We start from the raw sequence: 21,638 nt of genomic DNA on the forward strand, positions 1-21,638 counted from the left end.
ATTTCAGATCTAGAGCCTAACCTGTAAACAAGCAAGAACTTAAAATAAGGAATGTTTTTTTCTCTGAGAATGACAATGAAATAGTCTGTAATAGAACTGAAAAAAAAATAATAGAAAGATTCACATTTCTTGCCTCAACAAAACAAACTGTGCTGTACATTACCCAGGTGTCAGTGGCAATTCAATGTTGACATACCCCACAAAATTTTTTTTTTTTCACTGATATGTTCCTTTTCAATACCTGTCATTTTCAATTCCTGTAATGCCAATGTCTGAAACGGGGAGGACAGATATTATTGGATGCCTAGGTTTTGAAAATTGTTTGGTTAAAAAGAAAGTTAATTCTTACATTTAACCTCACATACTGTATCACTGGGGAAAAACATCTTTCAGAAAGCAAATACAGCGAAATAGTAAGGATTATCCTAACCTGGAAGAACAGGACTAAATAACAAAAGACATAAGATAAGAGACAGGAGCAGGCCTGAGATCTCTGTGGTTCTTAATGTGAAGAAAAGGGAGAAATCTTATTTGACACTGCAGACGTCATGAGCCAGGCTGTCACTGCATATTGCTTTTCCAGTTTGTGTTTATTTAACATTATTGTCTGCTTCAGAGACAGAACAAGAAGAGCCTGTGATCTCTGTCTTTGTTCTCACACAGAGGTCAATGGGTCATTGTTGGGTTGCAACATAAGGTAACTCTGAGCACTCAGCCAATCTGGCTTTTGGGCGTTTTTATCCAAGTTTCGCATTGTTTACTTCTACTTTCACAAGTTTACATGGTGATTCCATTATGAGGATTAAACTTGTTTGTCCGTTTTCATTCCCTTTCTTAGCTGGTCTTTAAATAACAGCTTAGAGTTTCGAGTGGGATTTGAGGGAATGAAATAAAAGGACTCCCTTTGGTCTTAGCAGCATAGCTTCACTTTCTAAAAGACGGTGAGCCAATCCTGCAATTATCATTGCAATGTCAAGCAATGTCATGTATTGAACAGAGTTCACAGACTACATCCAACAACTACATCATTTAAAGATTGCTTATTCTTAGCCATAGATGTCATGCTATGCTATGTCGTATCACAATAGTAAATTATTATAATATTATTATAGTATCACAATAATATACTATTATTAAAAAATATATAATAATTTCTAACAATAACCTAATTTCACACACTTCCTCCAAACTGTATACATATACACTGTAAATATCACACTTCTTGCTTTCTTGTTTGTGTTTTGTTTTCACATCCCTCCCTCTGCCTCATCTTCAGTCTTGCAGCAGCTCCCTGGCTCATTCCTTAATTCAAAACGATGGAGGTTCTGAAAGAACCATCCTGACAGATGGGTTGTTGTTCTGCTCTTTCAGGCACATTACCCCAGTGAAGCCCACTATTCAAATCATTGTCAGAAACTCTTGTTTGTGGCCTAACCTGTTCATTTCTACTTGTCTCATTTTGTTACTTTAATCATATATTGTTCCACACTTTTTTGGGTCTGTGTTTCAAATTAATTTTAGCTGCAGACTTTGGTTGCTTAATTCTCTTTTGAGGCATAAACATAGTTTCTACTTTAGCATTATGCTTAATCCCTGTCATGAAACTCCAATCCAGTTTGATCCTTCTCTTTATTTTGCACATCTGGTTTTCTGTTGCTGCGTTCTCATGTCTCTGATTTCTGCAGCTATTAATCTCAATCACTCTGGGAGAAATATAATTATTAAACACTACTTATTTTTGTTTTTACTCTAAGATCCACTTTGATGTTAACCATTCAGTTCTTGAATTTGTGAGGGTAAATCTTCTGGGTTCAGATCAAGTACAAGGGTGTTACAACACATAAGGTAATACGATCTCTTGAAAATGGCTGAGTTACCCTGGCAGGTTTGAATAGGTAGAGCACTGTGACACCTTTGTCATGAACTTGTGGAAATGCAACACCTGCCTATGGCAATGCTAAGTATCAGTGTAACATTGACTGGCATTGTATAAATGTGGCAAAAAAGGAGCTGTGCAAATGTGATTTAATGTCTGCAGGCAAAGGTTATGACACCAGCTTAACTTCAACACCAGCTTTTAGAGGTGTACAGACCTTTGTCATGTCATGGAAAGAGGTGTTAGTGTGCCTTTGGTAACAGCAAAACACGCATTCAGGGTGATCAGTAACCTGGGTGTCCAGGTATCACCTCCACAGAAAAGAATCCTTGCCACATTGAAGATATGTAAAGGTGACACAAGTATGAAACTTGCTGTCAATGCAAGGAAACCCATTTCCTTGGGTAGCATCCACAGCATCGTCCATAGGCAGGTGGACTATTGCAGACTGTACACCAGCTGGTGTGTCCCCCCATGAAAAATGTCACACAATACCAACTATACCCTTAAGTGCTTACAGTAACATGGCTGGCAGGTGTAACGGGAGCAGGTCCAGGCTCCCGTGAAGCGTAGTTCAGGACCCTATGCAGACGGTATAATCCGGAAGTAAGTGGAGAAGGAAAGGTACAACACGATTAGGACGGGTTGACAGACAGGGGAGCTTGATGACAGTGATCCGGTGGCAAAGGCAAATGAGTCCAAACAGTTCAAGGGGGAATCCGGGGAGCAGTCCAGGGTTCAGGAACCGGGAGATCCATCCGAGACAAGACAAACAAGGTTAAAATCCGGAACATGATCTGGAACAGGGACGGGGAATAAAACAAGGGTAACAGGGCCAGGCGCTCTGAGCCGCGGACTCAAATGGTCAGGGACGCCTTGATGTAGCCTATGCCGTTGGATCTCTCCTGGACCCGCTGGTAGGCGGGCTTCCGGGCATCCATCTTCCAATGCTGAGCGAGGACGAGAGGGAGCGCCCACCTACAATAAAGATGGACAAATAAGGGACAGGGGCACGCAATAAACTAAAATACGAAAAGGTTGGAGCACCCTTAAGAGGAGGGATGAGGATCGTGATCTTTACAAGACTGGCTTGGCAACTTTTGATTTCCATCACTTCAGTTTCATAAAACAGCACATGTCCAGCAGATGGTTTAATTTGGGCTCCAGACTCAGGTTTCTTCTGTGCCGGATTCTATATATTGGTGAAACAGAGGCACACATAAACATTCCAAAAACATTAAGAGACTTAGAAATCCCTTATATAATATTGTGATATAAGATAGTCTGGAACATATTATGTCATCCTGCTCCACACCCTTTTCTCTGTTTTTTCATTTTTTTAAACTATTTTTACAAAATAAATTGCACTTATTAGGTCAGTACTCTCAAAATCCTGTGTTCACTACCTCAACATGGCAACATGTTTACAACAGCTGATCAAGAAGAAGTACAGAGGGACTTTTTTGTAACTTGTGCAGTTCAGCCATACTGTGAAATCTTGTGATGTCCAGTCAAAGAAGAATGGAATAACTTGTATCTGCCTGTCAATTTTTCCCAATAATTATCATACCGATTAAGAAAATGCTCGCTTGCTCCAAAGAAAACCAAGAAAACAGCTGTATTTATGTTTATGAAGTCAGAATTTGGTAAGAATTCCTGGGCTTTGGAATCCAGACTACCACAGGTTTCCTGTCCTGGCCATACAGGTAGAAGTCTTTGTTGTTGGGTTTAAAGAACAAAACAAAAATTGAAAAATCATGGATTTGGAAGCCAAAGGGTTAAAAGAAGTAAGGCACAAGGGTGAATGATTAGTTTAACTGAGGAGTTGACATCTATTCCACTGTCAAGAAGAGCTCAGTGGATTTTTTGTTATCAGAAAGCTTGTGTGACCTACAAATGACAAGATAGCAAAATTGGGAAAGATGTACAAACTCCCAACTTTCCAATTATGTACACCAACAAGAAGCTACATTAGACTCCTTTGCCGGTTATAATTTACTTTAATGACTTATGAATGCTTAATTACTTTCAACACATTCAAGAACAGTTGTAAATTGCAGCTAATTCAGAGTCTGTTAGAAACATCAAAGTAAACCTTGAATCTGTCGGCTTACTCCTTTGAAACAAATACATTGAGCTTACCTGTTTGTTAGCCCTTTGCTGAATCTATAATATGAGTATTTGCAGATTAACACAACAGTTAGCATGTAATAGCTCTGAATATACAAAACCACAGAACCACAGCATAGAACACTTGAAGAAAAGCGCTTGTGATGAATATGACCTGTAAAACCTGTGTTTAATTAATGACTAAGCCCTCTGTCTGCACTGATGAACCCATTAAATCTGTGATTAAGCCCCTTGTTTTAAGAAAGGTGTGTGGTGAGACAGAGCAGTGAGGTATGAACCTTGTCTAGTCAGGGTCAGCATTAAGCTTCTGCTAAAGGCATCACTAGGGGATGTGTTTGAAATGTGAACACTTTCTGGAATACTTTAGCACCGTAATACATCTTAACATTGAAGTCAACCATTCTCACCCAGGGGAGTCTTTATAACGTTCCAAGCGGCCTACATAAGAATTCACTGATGGAATCCTCTCAAAAACGTTATAAATATATATTTGTTATAAATATATTTAGATATTTATTACTAAAAAATTTAAATTTAATTAATTGCTGTAGTTTGCTTGCAAATTTGTTTTATCAATGAAACAGAACTAAGCAAGCTTTTGAGATCTGTAATTTAAAGAATACTATTTCAGTACCTTTGACAATACTGTGGTCTTTTGAACTCCTGAAACATTTGGTAGTTCTTTATTTTATTATTAGTAGTATTGTTGTTGTTATTATTATAATTATTATTATTATTAGTGGATTTTTTAATCTTGCTGTTGGACACTTGGAATCCATGTTGTACTTCCAAAAACAAAAAAGAAAAAAAGACACAACTTTTATGATAGACATCTCTCTTTGATCCAGATGGCAAGCAAAATGTTCTTTAAGGATTTTTCCTGCCATGGAATATCGTTCGCTCAGCCTGCAGCCTGACCACTGTGGAGTGTAATCTCCAGAGATCTCAGAAGCTAAGCGTGGTTAAGCCTGGTCAGCACTTGACAGCAGACCTCCATTGGAGACCAACAGGTGCTGCAGGAGCCCTTGACAAACTCTCTTGCAGAATTTCACAACATGTTCTGAACACTACTCAACTTGTTGCTGGCTAGTTATAGTAATGTCCTTCTAGCAGCTACATTGAATGGGAATAGGATATTGCAATAGTAAAAAAAATACAGCACTTAAATGTTTAAAAAGGATATCCTTAGACAACTACATTAATGTATACAGTATATGAATTAATATTCAGTGTTTTCTGCAGGAATACTGTACCCCTGGGAAGTTCTTCTTTTTCAAGAAAACATCCAGAAAATAACAATTTCACTTGGCGCTTATCACCTCTATTTTAACTAAGCTGAGCCTGCACTTTGTGTAAGAAGACGGCAAAAGTTATTCAGACAGTTATTGAGAAAGAAAATGAATGCTTCTTTGGCTTGCTTTCAATGGTGCAATTAGGCAATGTTTAAGTAGGGCTGTGGACAATGAAAAAAAACACCTTTCACAAATTAATCAATAAATAAATGGCTCTTAATTGTAAGACATGCCTTCTTGCTTCCACGGATCGGGGCTCTGATTTATGCTGATGGGTTGCTATCCAGAGCAATAAACAAATAAACAAGTGGAAATGACTGTGGCCTTTTCCTGCTGAAGCTCCCGGAGTGCTGGCACATTAGACTGAATTTCAGACAGAAAATGAACACAGGGTTCCCCTCTCTTGAACTCACAGTGACAGGTCCCCCAGCATCTGCTTCAGCACAGTGGTTCAGTGACCCTCAGATCTACTGGGCCCTTTGCCTTTACAGTTGACAAGTACAAAGGGGTTTACTGAACTGCTGAGCTTTCGTTACAGGCAGCTGTATGGCTTAGCCCGTGAGCTGCAGTGCTCAGAACAGTGAGTTTTATTAACTCGAGGGACGGGGAAGGGGTCTCCAGTAGCTCATCTTATATCAGCACTCGGCACGATGCCTGTGACAAGACATTTTAGACGAGGTGGCAAAGATGGGTGACAGCTGTGCCAGGTTTTTAGATCATAGCACAAGTATCACACCAGTCCTCCCAGGTTCACTAGCTCTTTTAAGCAAAATACGGGTTTATTGAGTGAGCAGAGCTTCTGGCCGTAGATTAGAAAGAAATTCAATGACATAAGTAGGGTAATTTAAAATAACGAAACCATACAATGCTAAATAATCATCCTAATACCAAAAGCAATGTCTCTGTGATCATTGGATACATTGTTGAAAAAGGAATGTAAAACAATTTAACTACCTCAGTGTATGTAAGCATCATTTCTGGATAAATTCTTTGTTTAAGGTTGTAGATGGGAGCACCGTAAGAGATAGTGATGGGTCAACAAGCTGAGTGGATAATGTATCAAGGTCTCAAATGAAATACTATGTGTATCAGTTTTAGATAAGGTTACTGTGTTGACAGAAATAGTCACGCTCTAATCCCTAAGCCATTTGGTTGACATTTCTTCAATTTTATTTAATTAATAAACACTAAAAGAGAGTAAATAAACGATAAAAAATGACCATGCAATTTGCATTAAGCTCCTGTGAACATTTCCTGTTTAGACCACTGTTCAATCTCATGTTAATCCCTGCAGCATAAGTGAGTTTCTCAGGGCGGTTATGTGACCTTGCTGGGAAAACCAGAGAGATCCAGAGCAGATTTAAAGGTTTAGTTTTTATTGCCGCCAATTTTCTACATTGCAGCCACTTGCCTTTCCAGTAAGAGGGTGGTTTAGCTGAAACAGCAGTTTCATTGTACAGCAGATATTTAAAATAGGGAAAATGAGCTTTAAAGGAACAACTGAAAGTGAACCATAATGTCTGATACATTAATCTTCATTGACATTTCGTGTTCCTTCTAGAGTTATTTATTTTTTCAGAAATCAGGTATTGGAGGACAGGATCCTGAAGACTTTAGAAAACCTTTTAACCCAACACCTGCTGAGGGGCTGGGAAGGATGTGAATTGTGACTAATTAGTAAAAAAATAATGTTTTGTCCCTGTATCCTAGAGATAAAGGTTCCTTAGTCACACAATAAAGAAGCCTGAGACCTTGTCCTCTTTACAATGAAAGTCATTAACATATAAGGACATATGAACTGGTACTGATGGATTTACTATCTTTAAGTGGGATTAAATTAATGCATATCTACAGAGCTAAAAACAAATATTGTGCACCCACCCAGTAGGTATAGCATGAACACCAACCTGACCGTCTCCAAGCATACTGAGGAGACCGGTGGAAGGAGAGGCGTCAAGCTTCTCCGGGCTTTGCGCGGTCCCGTGAGATCTCCACAGAAAATAAATGGGTTTAATGCTGATGTGAACATTTAAAAATCCCGTAACATCGCTAAGTAACTTTAGTTGTTAAGTGTTTCTTTGTACTCTTCCCAACCGGCAGGAAAAAGCACAAGATAAAAAGGGATTCTGAAGACGCCGTAAAACAGGCTTTCTTGAACGTCCTTAAAGATATATTAAACACTACAGTTTTGGGGGGGTTTAATCTTCAATTGTAAATTGTGATCCTTATTGCCCGCTGTCAGGAACTGCGGGGAGAGCTATCTTAGGTGTTTTAAGTAGAGAAGTGCGATGGAGGAGGAGGCTGGGAAGCTAAACTGGGCGGACACATAAAAAGTGCGAGCAGCATGCGATGCGAGAGCAGTTCTCAAGTTGCCTGCGCGCGCGGTGTTCTGGTTTAAAGCTGCTCGGCAGAAGAGATCTTCATCTCCGTAGAGGCTTCGCCTGACTGGCCTCCAGGACGAGCCTCTCAGTGTGCTTTTGGGAGATTTAACGGAATTAACGTGTGTCATTTGATGGTATCGTCGTACTTTCCAATAGGTTTCGTCCTTGGTGCTTGATTTTTTTCTTTTCTGGACTTTCGTTATTTTTTCCTGGAACTTTTTCCCAGTCCATTCTTTAGTCATCTTTACTTTAAATCTGCGAGTAACACCTGGACCTGTACTGATGGTAAGAGCGAGTTTCCCAAGTTTTGTGATAAGGCTGGCTTGCGAGAAATCATTTTAAAGAATTATGTCTTTGCCAAAACCAGTGGATACGGATGATCCGCTATTAAAACCTTGAAGAAGTACTGTGACGGGCAGGCATTTTCTTAAATATGAAATGTTTCTTGAAAACTTTTAGTCAGATCATTGTTTTATTGGTCTTTTTGTTCTCTGACGTTTAAGTTAAATTTAAAGCAATGTAGTATGTGTTCATTTATCTAAAATATTTTAGTTTTGTGTCTTACATGATATGTTTTAATAGCTTTATTGTTAACGAAATTAACGATGCTGGTTAATGAACATGTCATTACGTTTTGTTTCATGTGTAAAAAGAATTGGTTTGCATGAAATAAAGCTTTTATTGTCTGCATTAGAAAGTCAAACTATATAGAAATATGCTCGTTAACATAGAACAAGGTCCAGAAAACGGAACAAAAACTGACGACATTTCAAAGCTGTACCCAGATGGAGTTTGAGTTTATATCGTTTTCCTCCTTTTTTGTTCCGAAAAAGATTGACACTCACACGGTTCTTGAACTGCTACACTATAGCCTATTCAAAACTGACACGGTTTCCGTTAAGGTGATCATCATTGTTGATAGCGGTGAAGAGTTGGTTTGAAGAAGCTGGCCAGGGTTACAATGCGGAGCGTCGGGGACCGATAATGAACACCTGCCTAGTACAGTTATTGATTTAGCTACGTCTAATCACTTAATTGTTCTGTCCCAATAGACACGCAGCGCGTTGCAGGTCTTAAGCGCGGCTCAGAATGGTTTAATCTATTTTACACGGGTCTCAGACAAATTAAAGCTCCCGTGTGGTCTGTATGTTGTTTTAAACCTGTCTAGTCTAACGCAGTGCCAATCAAAATGTCAAGGCTGCGTTTAATATGCTGTCCAAGTGTGCACCCATATCTTTTTTTTCTCTACTTTTGCTCATACCAGCCTTTGGGCTCGATGATGCAGAACGTTTAAATCCGAGAATTTTGCCTCACTTTTATTTCCTACTTGTTTTCAAAAACTAATCAGAAATACAAGCATGTTGGGGGGGGGCTCATATTTATCTTTTCCCGCAGGAAACATAATCTAAAATATATATATATGTGCTAACGTAGTCTGAACATGAGCTACAGGAATATTATTGTAATCTGAAAATCAAAGAAATGTACCGTAGCTAAAGGAGGGTTGTACAAACAATTGTTTTAACCTTAAATTAAAACAATCATACCTCTTTAAGCCCGTGTGTAAGAGTGTGCGCCGCTCAACTGCCGGGGTTGCGCTCTGTGCAAATTGATGTTATATAATGAGGTATGAAATAGGCCCATTTTACATTATTTTACACATACATTCTCTCCATTTTCTCCCAATTATTTAACAGTAAAACAGAAACCAGCGGGTAGTTTATTGATTTCAAGTATATTCGGGGAGGGTCATTCTGGCATTCAGATGGTTGTGCAAAGGAAAGGTTTCTGTTCTTAATTTACGAAGTTGGCCTCCCTGCTAAGTATAAACAGACTGTTGTGCTCTGTTTTAAATGTCAGTGCTCAGATGTTAAAAACAAAAAAAAGAAGAAATGAGTGACTAGCAGATTTTAAAATTGGAGCTTAAGCGGTTACACATATCAGAAGAAAGTGCCGGGAGCGGAGAAACAATATAAATATAATCAATATAAATCAACTGCAGTGTTTGACATTGCCAAACCAAAATGTTTTGTTCGGTCTATTATTATTCGCCACACATGTGAAATGCGTAGGAAATGGCATACATCTATCACAGGAAATTAAAAAAACAGTGTTATATTGTTAAATCCGCAAAACCGTTGTTTAGTTTGTTGATCGATTTAAGTTATTTATACTTCACAACGAATTAATGCTGGCTTTGTTTTAGAGATTTGGAAAGGAAAACGCGCTGAAAGTTCAAGATAACGCTTTTGTGATCAAATAAACAGCAATCGGTAGACATAATATCTAGATCTACAATACACCATGAAGCGAAGATAACTGCGTTTAAAGCAGACCCGTCAGTGAGAGGTTTGATATTCTGATACTTGCGTGTTATAAAACCTTTCGTTTCCCGAGGAATAGTGAAACTACGTGGCTCGCTGCAGTTCAGATATTTGTTGTGATTGCCCAGTTAACCTGCGTTCGTTTGTGCTGTGTTAATCAATACCTCCGTTGGTTACGTATAAAATAACCACAACGCATTGGCTGTTTCAGACTGTAAAAAAAGCTAAATATAATTAAGAAAATGGTTAGGTTGGGGGTTGGGGAGATGGGGGTGGAGTTCTGACACCTCACTTGCTTTTCTTTTAAAATGACAAATATTACCTAAGTGAAGCGTATGCATGATTGTATCTATCATAATGTAGCTTCATGGTTATAGGGAGGTTTATATTAGAAGAATTAACATTTTACCGCACTCATATCTTAGATTTAAGAAACGATTAGCTGAATTGGAATGCAAAGAAACAGTCCCACAGTTTGCTATTTAACACTAAAAAGTGTGAATGATACTCTCAGTAGGAATCGGCAATTGAGGGTAGAGCTGGTACCTCATACATGTTCGTATTATTAGTGTTTTGAATGGCTTTTGCTTAATAAATCATTTGTTCCCGTTTCTATTAATGGGTCAGTCCCATACGGTAATTAAAACAAAATGTACATCTAAAGGGTGTTTTTTGTTCAGTTTCTTCACTTTTTATCACACCCTCCTCTGTGCTTTTGAGATATTGAAATATAAAGCCTTGCACTTGTTATCCGAGCCTTTGTATGTAAAAGATTTTCTTTGATCTAATCCTATTTTAAACAATAGGATTTTTTTTTGCTTTGAAAAAAGTTCTGAACTTTTCATGCTTGAATATTTCCACTGTACTAACAGAAACTAAGTATACTAGTAACCAGTTTTGGTATGCAAAATCAGAGTTTAAACAAGACTGAAAATACAAAATGTACCAATTGAAATTATTTAGTTTTATGTATCTTTTTAGGAGGTTTGCCCTCGTAAACCATAAATTCTGTCATTGTAATTATTCAGATTCTGTCATTTGGAATTATGGAACAATCTAACCATGCATGTTGCTGAAGCTTCGTTCAAGAAATAGCTGGCTGGCCAGATCAATTAGATACTAAGTACTTAATGGGATAGATAGACCACATATTACCAAAATCCTTTTTCCAGGACATCTAACAATGCACAAGTAATGGGAACATCAGATGCACCAGTGATGTCCCATTTGTATGTAAAGGAAGCAATTCTCTTAGGAAGTCACCATGAAGCCTATCTAATGCAATGCGTGCACATTGACATTTCATATCTTTGTTTTACAGGGAGTCTTTTCATCTTAATTAATTATAATACACAGGGCTCACACTATAAGGAGACAGTTTTAGTCAGTCCTGTTACCATGCAGGAAAAATCTGATGTCATGGTCATGAGTTGTTGTTTTATCTCATTAAAAATCCTTAGTGAAACTGTGGGGGGAAGACTATCCTTTTGGTCTATACAAATTTGCGCCATCCAGCTCTACATATGTCCGAGATATAAAGCAGTTTGAATTGCATTCTGTAAGGTTTACATAAGGTTCAGTGGATGTTGGGAATTTGTGAGAGGACAGTAAAAAAACTGCACCACCCAGTACACAAATCCATAGAGTACAAAAGGAGGCAATACATTTAATAAAGGAGGATCATTGCAGGATACACAAACTGTAACAATGTTATCCTAGGTTAAATGGTAAACAACTACAGTCATGCGTGGTGTGGAGAATAGGAGAAGGCCAAAGAAATTGTGCCAAACCAAAGGCAGCAAGCTGTTGTGTTTTAATAGCATCCAAGGCTACATGGATTTGAACCTCGATTTTAAAGAAAACAGTTTGGTCATGAATCCTTCTCATCTTGAGTAGTATATTGCGATAAAACAGAACCTGTTTATGCTCTTCAGTTTCATCATTCATACTTTTTGTTACACCACCCGCCAGATAAGGTTTTGCTGGAGGTAAATGCATGATTGCTGGGACCAGAAAAGCTGGCAGTTTTGTTTCTGATGTTGCCATTGCCCCACCTGTACAAATCAGCTAATTCCTATGGAACTAGAGTTTTGTATGGAGACTAAAGTAGAAGAAATGTGATTTGACATACTTTAGAGGATTGGCATGTGCTTTAAATAAAGCTTTTTGGCCTAATCAGTTTTCTGCCTGGTATTCCCCAGAAGAAGTATTGATATTGGCATTGACAGCTTGTAAGACTGATATGCTTTTAAGTGCCCATTTTGTACCATTAGGATACAAAATATTACAAGAAAAAGACGGCTTTTCAAACTGTGGTTGCAAAATGAGTAGATTTATGACATAATAATGATCGGAAGCAAGAGGCCTGAGTTTGTCTGCTAATGCTTAAGGTATTGTTTGCTGCATTTTTTGTAATTGTTTTTGCATGGTTGTGTAAAAATCCACACATGAAGAACATCCAATTTCTTTCCTGTAAATATGTGTGCTGTGTTTGTGTTGTAAGTCTTGGTCCAGATCCAAGAGGAGAGGCCCAGATAATGACTGAACCAACCTGTAGTTTTGAGCACTTATATCCACTCAAAACAGCTGTTGGCTCTTTACAGTTCTTAAGCCTGAATTAAACAAATGCTTTTGGTTTTAATAGTGTGATTCATAAGTCCAATTAAAATGGTTAATTAGTCTAAACACCAACTAGTGGGGATATTTAAACCAGAATTTACTCATTAGTCATTCCTTATGAGGTTTGTTTTTGTGTGACTGGATGATAATTTTTTACTTGGGCTACATATGGTTTTCAGAAATGTCAGGTCTTCCAGATGATAAAAATAATTTTCATTGCTTTTGGCACCCTAGAACCTTTCCACATTGTGAATATGTTTCTGCTAAACCACACAAAACTACCCTAAAGGGACACTCACAGTCCCATTGATTTACATACTATCTGGAACATGCTACTTGTCTTATCTTGGATCCTGATCTTTGACCAGCCTGTTTGTGTTTAGATGAGTAAAGCTGTAATTACTCTCTTGAAATGTCTGGGTGAAGGAATCTTAATCAGTCGATGGCATAGTGGCAGTGGGCAATGTGCTCCACAAATTTAAATGCATTCCTGCCTAATGCGATGCAAACATTAGAAGTTCCCCAGCAGCTTTTCAGATGGGTATGTTTGCTGTATATTTACATTCAACAGATTTGATCTGCATATGTCCAAGCCTTTCCCTGGGTAAAGTCATTGTGTTTCTTGCTGGGAGTGTGCACCCTTTAGGTGAGTATATTTTAATGGGCGATCAATGGTTTGATTTGGCTTTCTAATGAAGCCTTTGGGAAGCTTGCCAAAAGCTCTTCATTGAATTGCAGATTCCTTCATTAACTCATAGTGTGCCATGACAAACCATTGACTGTCTTTAACTGTTGGGAGAAGCATTTGAATTTGGAGGCACAATGTAATGTTCAATGACTTTTTTAGTAGTAATTGCTCTGATTTTCAGTTGAAAAGCTGTAACTATATTCATGCCTTGCAGTGAATTAGATACGTGTTTCAGGCATTGTTTCCTTTGCACCAAGACATTTACCTATGAATGTTATGTGAGACATTCCACATTTTCTGTATAATTATTGGACATCAATATCATAATGTAGATATAAAAGAAATGGCTTTTATTGCTCAATAATTAGAATATCAAGGCCAATAATGGTATTTGCACACAAACAATACATACAAAATACATGCAGTACATACAAAATTTATACGATCACAAACCATATCTTTCTTGTAATAAAGTTTCTCTTTACCTTTTGGACTCTTTTTGTACTGATGTGGTTTACATTTATTCAGGCACCACCACAAGCTCTCATGAAAAATGATAAACTGTGATGAACTTTGATGAAGAATGTAAAAATTGTTTTTGCACTGTGGTATTTTCCATTAACTAAAATTTCCAAAAATACAGACAACACAATAAAAAAAATACATTTTTTAAAGTATCTATGGAAACAATGTCCAGCTGTGCTTTTTACTGTATGGGTATATATATATTTAGGTTTCTTTTGAACCTAGTCTCATAACTACGCCTACTCACCTACTGCATGTTTTATACCAATATGTGTATGACAAGATAGTTCAGGTGGGTAGCTGCGTCAGCATGCATATGCTGCAAAGGAACAAGTAATAGGTTTATTCCATGCTGAAAAGAGAAGAAAGAAAACACAATGTTTCAGCCATGGAGCCTTCTTCGGGTGTGAGAACAACAGGGCAGTCTTGCTCACGATTTTGGTGTAGGTAAATCTACACATACTAGGAAAACCTTCAAGAGGGTTAGAGCAGTCTGGTTTACTTCTTTCCTCTGGCATACCTATTTTCTTTGCTCAGTCAATGTTCGTGTTCAGTAAGTGTGCCCCTCAGTGAATCAATGAGGTAGAGAGGTAAAATATATCACAGTATGTTGTATTGTCTGCTGTACAATCACCAACCCCACCAACGCTAGTACTGACTGATCTTTGTCTGCCTTCCAAATTATTTTCATTTCGCCACCGTTGAATCTCTCATTTTCCCCTTATTCATTTCAGGAACAGGTTCACAACGACGTTCTCAAGCAGCCTGCGAACACGACTTAACATTTCCTCAAGAAACGTGTCCAACATTGGCTCTCAAGAAACATGGACTGTTTTCCCATGCTCTATTTTCTGTCAGTGAGTAGACGATATAATTTCATTGTATATGATACCATCCATTACCTCTAAAAACATGGTTGTATTCGCAGATATATACAAAACCTTCACAGATATATTGAAAACAATTTCCATAAGTTGCCAGATTTCCTATTCCCCATCAGCTGCATTTTCTTACATGATTAGTCGAATTTAGTCTCCCTTAATCAGACTTTTGCACTTTCTATTCCTCACCGAGTTAAAGTTTAGTCTGACCCCATTGCCTGAGGCCATTACTCTTTTATTTTTTTCTAATCATCTAGGCGGAGGGAGGAAAAGACGTGGTTCTTCAAATTCCATTCAAACAGTTTTTTTTAGCTGTTTATTCTTTGTGAATCCAGCCTAAGATAATTACTAAGATTGCGAGCTTAGACAAAAAAGGCTAACAGGATAGGAGATATCTGATTATGGGCTATTTGACTGTAAACAAGCTAGACCAAGTAATTATTGCCAAGTAAAGATGTTTTCAGTGGGAATCAGGACTGTACTGGAACCACAAGTGTTTTTTTTGTTGTGTTCTGTTTTTTTTTTCCTCAGGGAAGATTAGAGAGTTTTAATCTGAGCACCAGTGTCTTTCTCTCCCCTCTCTCTCTTGACCTCACCCAGAGACATCATGATTCCTGGTAATCGAATGCTGATGGTCATTTTATTATGCCAAGTCGTACTAGGAGAGAGCAACCATGCTAGTCTAATACTGGAGGAAGGAAAGAAAAAAGTGTCCGAGCTGCAGGGCCGTCGCTCTGGGCAAAGCCATGAATTGTTGCGGGACTTTGAGACCACGCTGCTGCAGATGTTTGGGCTGCACCAACGTCCCAGGCCCAGCCGCTCCGCAGTGGTGCCACAGTACATGCTGGACCTCTATCGCCTGCAGTCCGGGGAGGCAGAGGAGGCCGGCGCTGTCGATGCCAGCTTTGAGTACCCCGAGAGGTCAGCCAGTCGAGCCAACACAGTGAGGAGCTTCCATCACGAAGGTAACAAGGCAGCGGGTCTGTATCAAGTCGAGCTACAGGTGAAATCTGAACCAGTACGATAGGCGAGCAGCTCTGATCCACTTGGGATGCAAGCTGTGGTCTCTTTAATACATCAACACCTGAACAGTTTCAGTTGGGCCCGTTAAGAAAACAATTGTCTCAGTTAAGAACTTGTCTGGAACAAAAGGACAGGGAAACATCAGGCCTCTCTTGGACTGAAAGTAACTTCCTGACAAGTGAAAAATATGATCAGCATATCATGTAATGGAGTGGGAAGAACAAGTGCATTCTGCATTCAAATTATGAGGAATAAAATCACCCAAAGAAACAGATTTATGTTAATTAATGGGAAGTTTTGTATTAGTTCTCAAACTTTTAGCACAACCATTTGATATGGGTATTCGTTTTGAACTTTTTGTTGTTAATGTTGGCTGTATTACAGAATCATTCTAGTTCTTCATGGCCTGTTGGTCAATATTAGGATGGAATAAAATAAGTACTATTGTTTAATAAGTACGTTAAAATTGAGGAAATACAAACTCCTACCAAAAGTGCATTAAATATTTCTTGTACATATGTATTTTGAAAATAGCAATGAAAAATAGAATATTCTTTAGCAATCTCTTTCTGTTTTTATATTTAGATTTTACATTTATATTTGCATGCAAAAAATACAATTGCTGCATTAATAAAATTTCTGGCACACTTAGGCTGTCATCTTATTTAATTAAAATGTAACATTGATATTTCCGAAGTCAATTTAATTTAAAAAGTGAAACAAAATCCCCATAGCCATTTTTCTAAACTAAGTTTTTTTTTTTAGCTCTAAGACCAACCAGTATTCACCAAGATTTTATTGTACTCCAAAGCATATTGTAATCTTACAGGCTGGTGCGTGTTTGATGTTGTGCTCAAGGAAAGCCTGCCTTCTTATGATATTATTTTAGTACCAAAGAGCTACCCCACCCCCACAGGAAAAAAAAAAACTGGCTTCTACAAGAGGACGCCTTTATTCCCAGTGTAGGGATCTTTAGTGGGATTCAGAGTCGCATTCACTATGTAATTATTTTAATACCATACTGTAGTCTGCTAAGTACTGTACCCTGCCAACAGTCTACAATACTGAATAGTCACTGGACACAAAAAAATTTAAAAACAAAGTAATGCTTGTAGTAAGGTGTTAGGAATCTGGAATATTTCATGTGAAAACTACAAAAAAATATGGATTTGTAAACAAAAGGCCATTCCTCTGGGATGCTGTTGTACATACAGACATAATAAAAACAGTCAAGTTGCTCTAACTTAGTAGTGGGAAACCTCAATGCTAGCCAACACTAAAAAGTACTGTATGTCAGTTCTCTGGGAAGGACAGTGCTATGCATTACTTTAAATGGAGGATTATCGAATAGTGTAGAGTGTAAGTGGAGACGCAGGCAAGCCATTACTGCAGTTGATCACAACAAAAACTCGAGAAAACCCTTGCATTCTGTTGTTTTAAAAGGAATATGGCAACATACATTTCGTATCTCCTTAACTTTGCAACAACTAAGTAAAATGCCAGAACTTTCTATGCTTTATTCTGCACTCTAGATATCTTCATGAGTTGTAGAGTGTGTGCAAGCTTATTCACATTTCCAGGCAGAAAACATGGCTCTGTTTCCAGCACTTGTAGATTTCCATAGAATATAGGAAATGTATGTAATGGCCACAATAAAATCATCAAAATATATAACATTTTTCACGAATCCGATATAAAGTGAGAAACTTCATCTATTTAGCTATATGAAATTGCTTAGGCACAAGTGTATGGGAACAAAATATTGAACCTTTCCGTATAAGGAAGAGTATTTTCACAGGGAGAATTAATGAGAGTTTAACTTGTTTCCCTTTAAGAAAGGAACTTCCAAGAACGGAAGTGATTGATAAGACTTGTACTCATGGTTTCCCTGATACAGCTGATAAGAATGGAGATAGAAAGGCAGTGGAAATGCAGACCAGTCAAATGCTAGTGCTGCCGGGAAAGATTAAAAAAAGTTTTTCTTTTGTTTCATTTTTGAAACAACAGAAGATAAAGACATTCATGAATAAAACAGAAAACAAAAGGCATTGAAAAAAACCTGAGAAGGAATTAAATCGCTGAAATTGTATTTTCACACTAAACTGTTACAATACCGGAAGTAAACAGACTTCTTGGAAATAACAGAATCATTATTCTGGAAGTAACAAGCCAATATGAATCCCAAGAGATTGAAACCATTGTGAAAACAGACTTTATCCATATAGCATGCGTATTTCTTTGCCACTGACAATCACTTCATCTAAGTCAGTAATGATTATTTGCGATGAAAATGATAAATGTTCAGAGTCAACAGACTGCTGATCCAAACCAAAAACATAAGGTTTTAATAATGAAAACCACCTGCCCGAGATTAAGTTTGGGTGTGAAATAATGAGGGTGGATTGATGAGAAAAATGGTAGACACAACATTCTTTGAACAACTACAAATGTGCCAAAAAGCCACAGAGACCCTGCACACTGACAGACGAAGAAAGGGCATGATGGATTTTGTGAAAATATACCATTGAATTTACTCATGTCTGGAGCAAGGATTAATGGAACATTTGATAATGCAACTAACTAGTAAGCTATTTTGATTTTGCCAGTAGCATTGCCAAATTAGTAAATCAAAATTATACTCCCCCAAAACAATGCTGTATATGTTTCATTCCCGTTGGAAGGCTTAATAAACTTAGCTCATTTGTTTGTAGGAGACATTGCTCAGTGAAAAATAGGAAAAGCTGAACTCTGTGAACTCTTGCAATAAACTCTTCTTTGCTGGTGAAAAATGATCAGTAGAAATCTATCCAGCCATTTTCTGTACTGCTTTATCAAGTTCAGAGTTGCTGGGAGACGCTGGAGCCTAACTATTTAACTAATGGACAGAAGGCAGAATATACTCTGGATGGGATGCCAGTTCATTGCAGGGCAAACACAGACATGCACACACTCGAACCAGGGCCATTTTTTGCCAGTAAACCCACAGGAAACCCATGCAAATATGAGGAGAACATACAAGCTCCACACAGATAGCACCCTAGGAATCAAACCCAGGGCCCCAGTGCTGTAAACTGCAAAGCTAACCGTGCCACCCACTCAATCTACTGTTCCAAAAAATAGTCACAATAGTCATTGTCACGACAGCATTTTAAAAAGTAATCTAAAATAATTTGTATGTGTTCCCTACACAATAAATTAGAGCATTCACACTTATTCATATACATTTGGATGTCAAAATACTGTAATGGACTTAATCACTGCGGACATGTGTGAAATAAATGCTGAGTTTTTGTAGTCAATCCTAAATTATTGTAGCATGAAATATTGGACAAGTCATAATGTTACCATTCAGTGCTGTGTTTTTAATTAAAAATGATAATGTAAATTTACAACGTTGCCAGTGCAACATCAGTATTCAGATTAAGAGGTTGCTTTCAAAAAACAAAATGTGCACTGACTTGATCAAAACCGGTGTTTGTCCATTAAACTGTACATGGCAATCAAAAGCACAGTTCCATTAGGAGATAAGCTCAATGATTTAGCCTGCCCACTTGGGTTGTATTGTGGAAGATAAGCTTTAAAGGCATTGGAATTCCAATCTGCTGTGGTTTTGATTATTGAAATTGACACCAGTGTCTGTTTGATTTCCACATTAGGATTGAATTAACAATACACTCTGGTTCAAGAAACAATTATATGAAATGCAGAAACATGATGTGAACAATCTGGACTCTGGAATTCTTTCAGATCACAGCAGGTTTTTTATTTTAAAAGCTAGACATGCAAGTCTATATTTAGTAATTCTCTGTGCTATTTGTGTAATTCAGCATCTTTTTCCATTTAAGTATCTTCAATTAATGCCTGCCTGGGACAAAGATAAACACTGTTTATATTGTGTGTACTGTCGAAGCTGGTGCCGGTCCATATGGTACGTGTTTCATTATAGTTCTCAAGACACACAGGAAGGTAATGTTTTTCGACCTTTGGTGCCTCTGAAAGAATTCTTTAAGGACTCGTGTCTGGTTTGTCCCTTTCCCTCTTTCCCAGAGCACCTGGAGCGCGTGGAAGGCGAGCAGGAGAACTCGGACACTCCTCTCCGCTTCTTCTTCAACCTCAGCAACATCCCCGAGGACGAGGTGCTGTCCTCAGCGGAGCTCCGGCTGTACCGGCAGCAGGTGGAGAACGCGGACCAGCACGGGGAGGCCGAGGGGCTCCACCGGATTAACGTCTACGAGGTCCTCAAGCCCCCCCGGGCCACGCAGCTCATCACGCGGCTCCTGGACACCAGACTCGTGCGGCACAACGCCTCGCGCTGGGAGAGCTTCGACGCCAGCCCGGCCGTGCTGCGCTGGACACGGGACAAACTGCCCAACCACGGCCTGGCCGTGGAAGTCCTCCACCTCAACCACACCCCCACGCAGCAGGGCCGCCACGTGCGCGTCAGCCGCTCCCTCCACCGGGACCCCGGCGAGGACTGGGCCCAGCTGCGCCCCCTGCTGGTCACCTTCGGCCACGACGGCAAGGGCCACCCCCTGACCCGGCGGGCGAAGCGCAGCGCCAAGCCGCGCGGCCGCCGGAAGAACCGGAACTGCAGGCGGCACACGCTGTACGTGGACTTCAGCGACGTGGGCTGGAATGACTGGATAGTGGCACCGCCTGGATACCAGGCGTTTTACTGCCAGGGGGATTGCCCGTTTCCTCTGTCAGACCACCTGAACTCCACCAATCACGCCATCGTGCAGACGCTGGTGAACTCTGTCAACACCAAGATCCCCAAGGCCTGCTGCGTGCCCACAGAGCTCAGTGCCATTTCCATGCTGTACCTGGACGAACACGACAAGGTGGTCCTCAAAAACTACCAGGAGATGGTGGTAGAGGGTTGTGGCTGCCGTTAAAGGACAGCAGCGGTGAAAAAAACAAACTTTAATTGCCCAGACTTAATGCCCCAAATCCTTCACTTGGACCCTTATTTATAACTTTTATGTCGAGGTGTATGTTTGTCTCATTTTTGCTTCTTGACAATATGATCATATATTTTGACAAATATATATATTTATAACTACATATTAAAAACAAATTAAAGTGAGTCCTTATTTTAAACGTTAATAAATAAAAAAAGAGCTGTACAACTTTTTATAATGTATATTAGATTGTATAAGGTCTTTTTGATTGAGAAAATAGTGAAAAATGCATAACAAAAAAATGTTTGCTCATAAGTTTATATACTGGTAATATTTATTGCTTTCATATTATATACACTATGGAAGAAAAATAATAAAAAGTGCCTTCCACTATTACATTTGGAACAGATCTGAGCAAACACTTCTGTTCACACATTTTCTATTGTCGTAGAAAGCAGGACAGTGTGAGATGTCCAGAAAGCAGGGAATACCAGGCAAAAACATAATACACATTTTCTAAATCCTTTTCTCTCGGAAATAACTTGTAGCACAAACCTGGTGAGGTAAATTACATTGCTGGAGACTCAAGTAATAGAAGAGTGAGATAAAAATTAACACTTTTAGTTTGAAACAGTAATGTGTAACACTTTTCTGTAACTTAAAATCTCACCGATTTTTCACATCTGCAGTTGTTATTTGTTCTTTGTGATTGTCTTTCGTTTGTTCGCAGAGTTGTCAGACTGTTAATATTAAGCAGTTTGTGTCCTTACAGAAAGAAGAGCAGAAACAAAAATGGACAAAACAATTCTACGCGTTTGAAACGCTGGCGGTAAATGTTTCTACTGTGCCTCAAAAAACATTTCCAGCGCATTTTTCTGAGCGTGGCACTGATTTGCATCTTTTTGGCAGTGTTAAATAGCATTTAAAACGATTTCAGACCTGTTCTGGGAAGAAACAAAATGTAAAATCACACAAAACAACATGCAAAAGGACAAACA

The 21,638-nt window shown here is 38.7% G+C and overlaps 1 protein-coding gene and 1 long non-coding RNA gene across 3 annotated transcripts; one reads left to right on the forward strand and one right to left on the reverse strand.

Annotated features, from left to right (window-relative positions):
- Nucleotides 1-571: 571 nt before the first annotated feature.
- LOC148653380 (uncharacterized) lies at nt 572-7,513 on the reverse strand. Its single transcript, XR_015941650.1, has 2 exons — nt 7,206-7,513; nt 572-2,854 (listed from the first exon to the last, which is right to left on the reverse strand). It is a non-coding gene; the product is annotated as an uncharacterized LOC148653380 (long non-coding RNA).
- A 145-nt stretch (nt 7,514-7,658) lies between these two features.
- Nucleotides 7,659-21,322, forward strand: bmp4 (bone morphogenetic protein 4). Of its 2 annotated transcripts, none has more exons than XM_088648319.1 (4): nt 7,659-7,964; nt 14,570-14,692; nt 15,317-15,696; nt 19,787-21,322. In XM_088648319.1, the coding sequence occupies exons 3-4, from the start codon at nt 15,324-15,326 to the stop codon at nt 20,632-20,634; spliced, it is 1,221 nt and encodes a 406-aa protein (XP_088504445.1). In that variant the 5' UTR covers nt 7,659-7,964; nt 14,570-14,692; nt 15,317-15,323; the 3' UTR covers nt 20,635-21,322. The 2 variants fall into 2 exon arrangements, with proteins under 2 accessions (XP_088504445.1, XP_088504446.1); XM_088648320.1 differs by having other exon boundaries at nt 7,662-7,964; nt 15,317-15,681.
- The last annotated feature ends 316 nt before the right edge of the window (nt 21,323-21,638 follow it).

This window comes from Lepisosteus platostomus, chromosome 10 (genome assembly GCF_059453375.1).
Source record: "Lepisosteus platostomus isolate fLepPlt1 chromosome 10, fLepPlt1.hap1, whole genome shotgun sequence".
Lineage (NCBI taxonomy): Eukaryota > Metazoa > Chordata > Actinopteri > Semionotiformes > Lepisosteidae > Lepisosteus > Lepisosteus platostomus.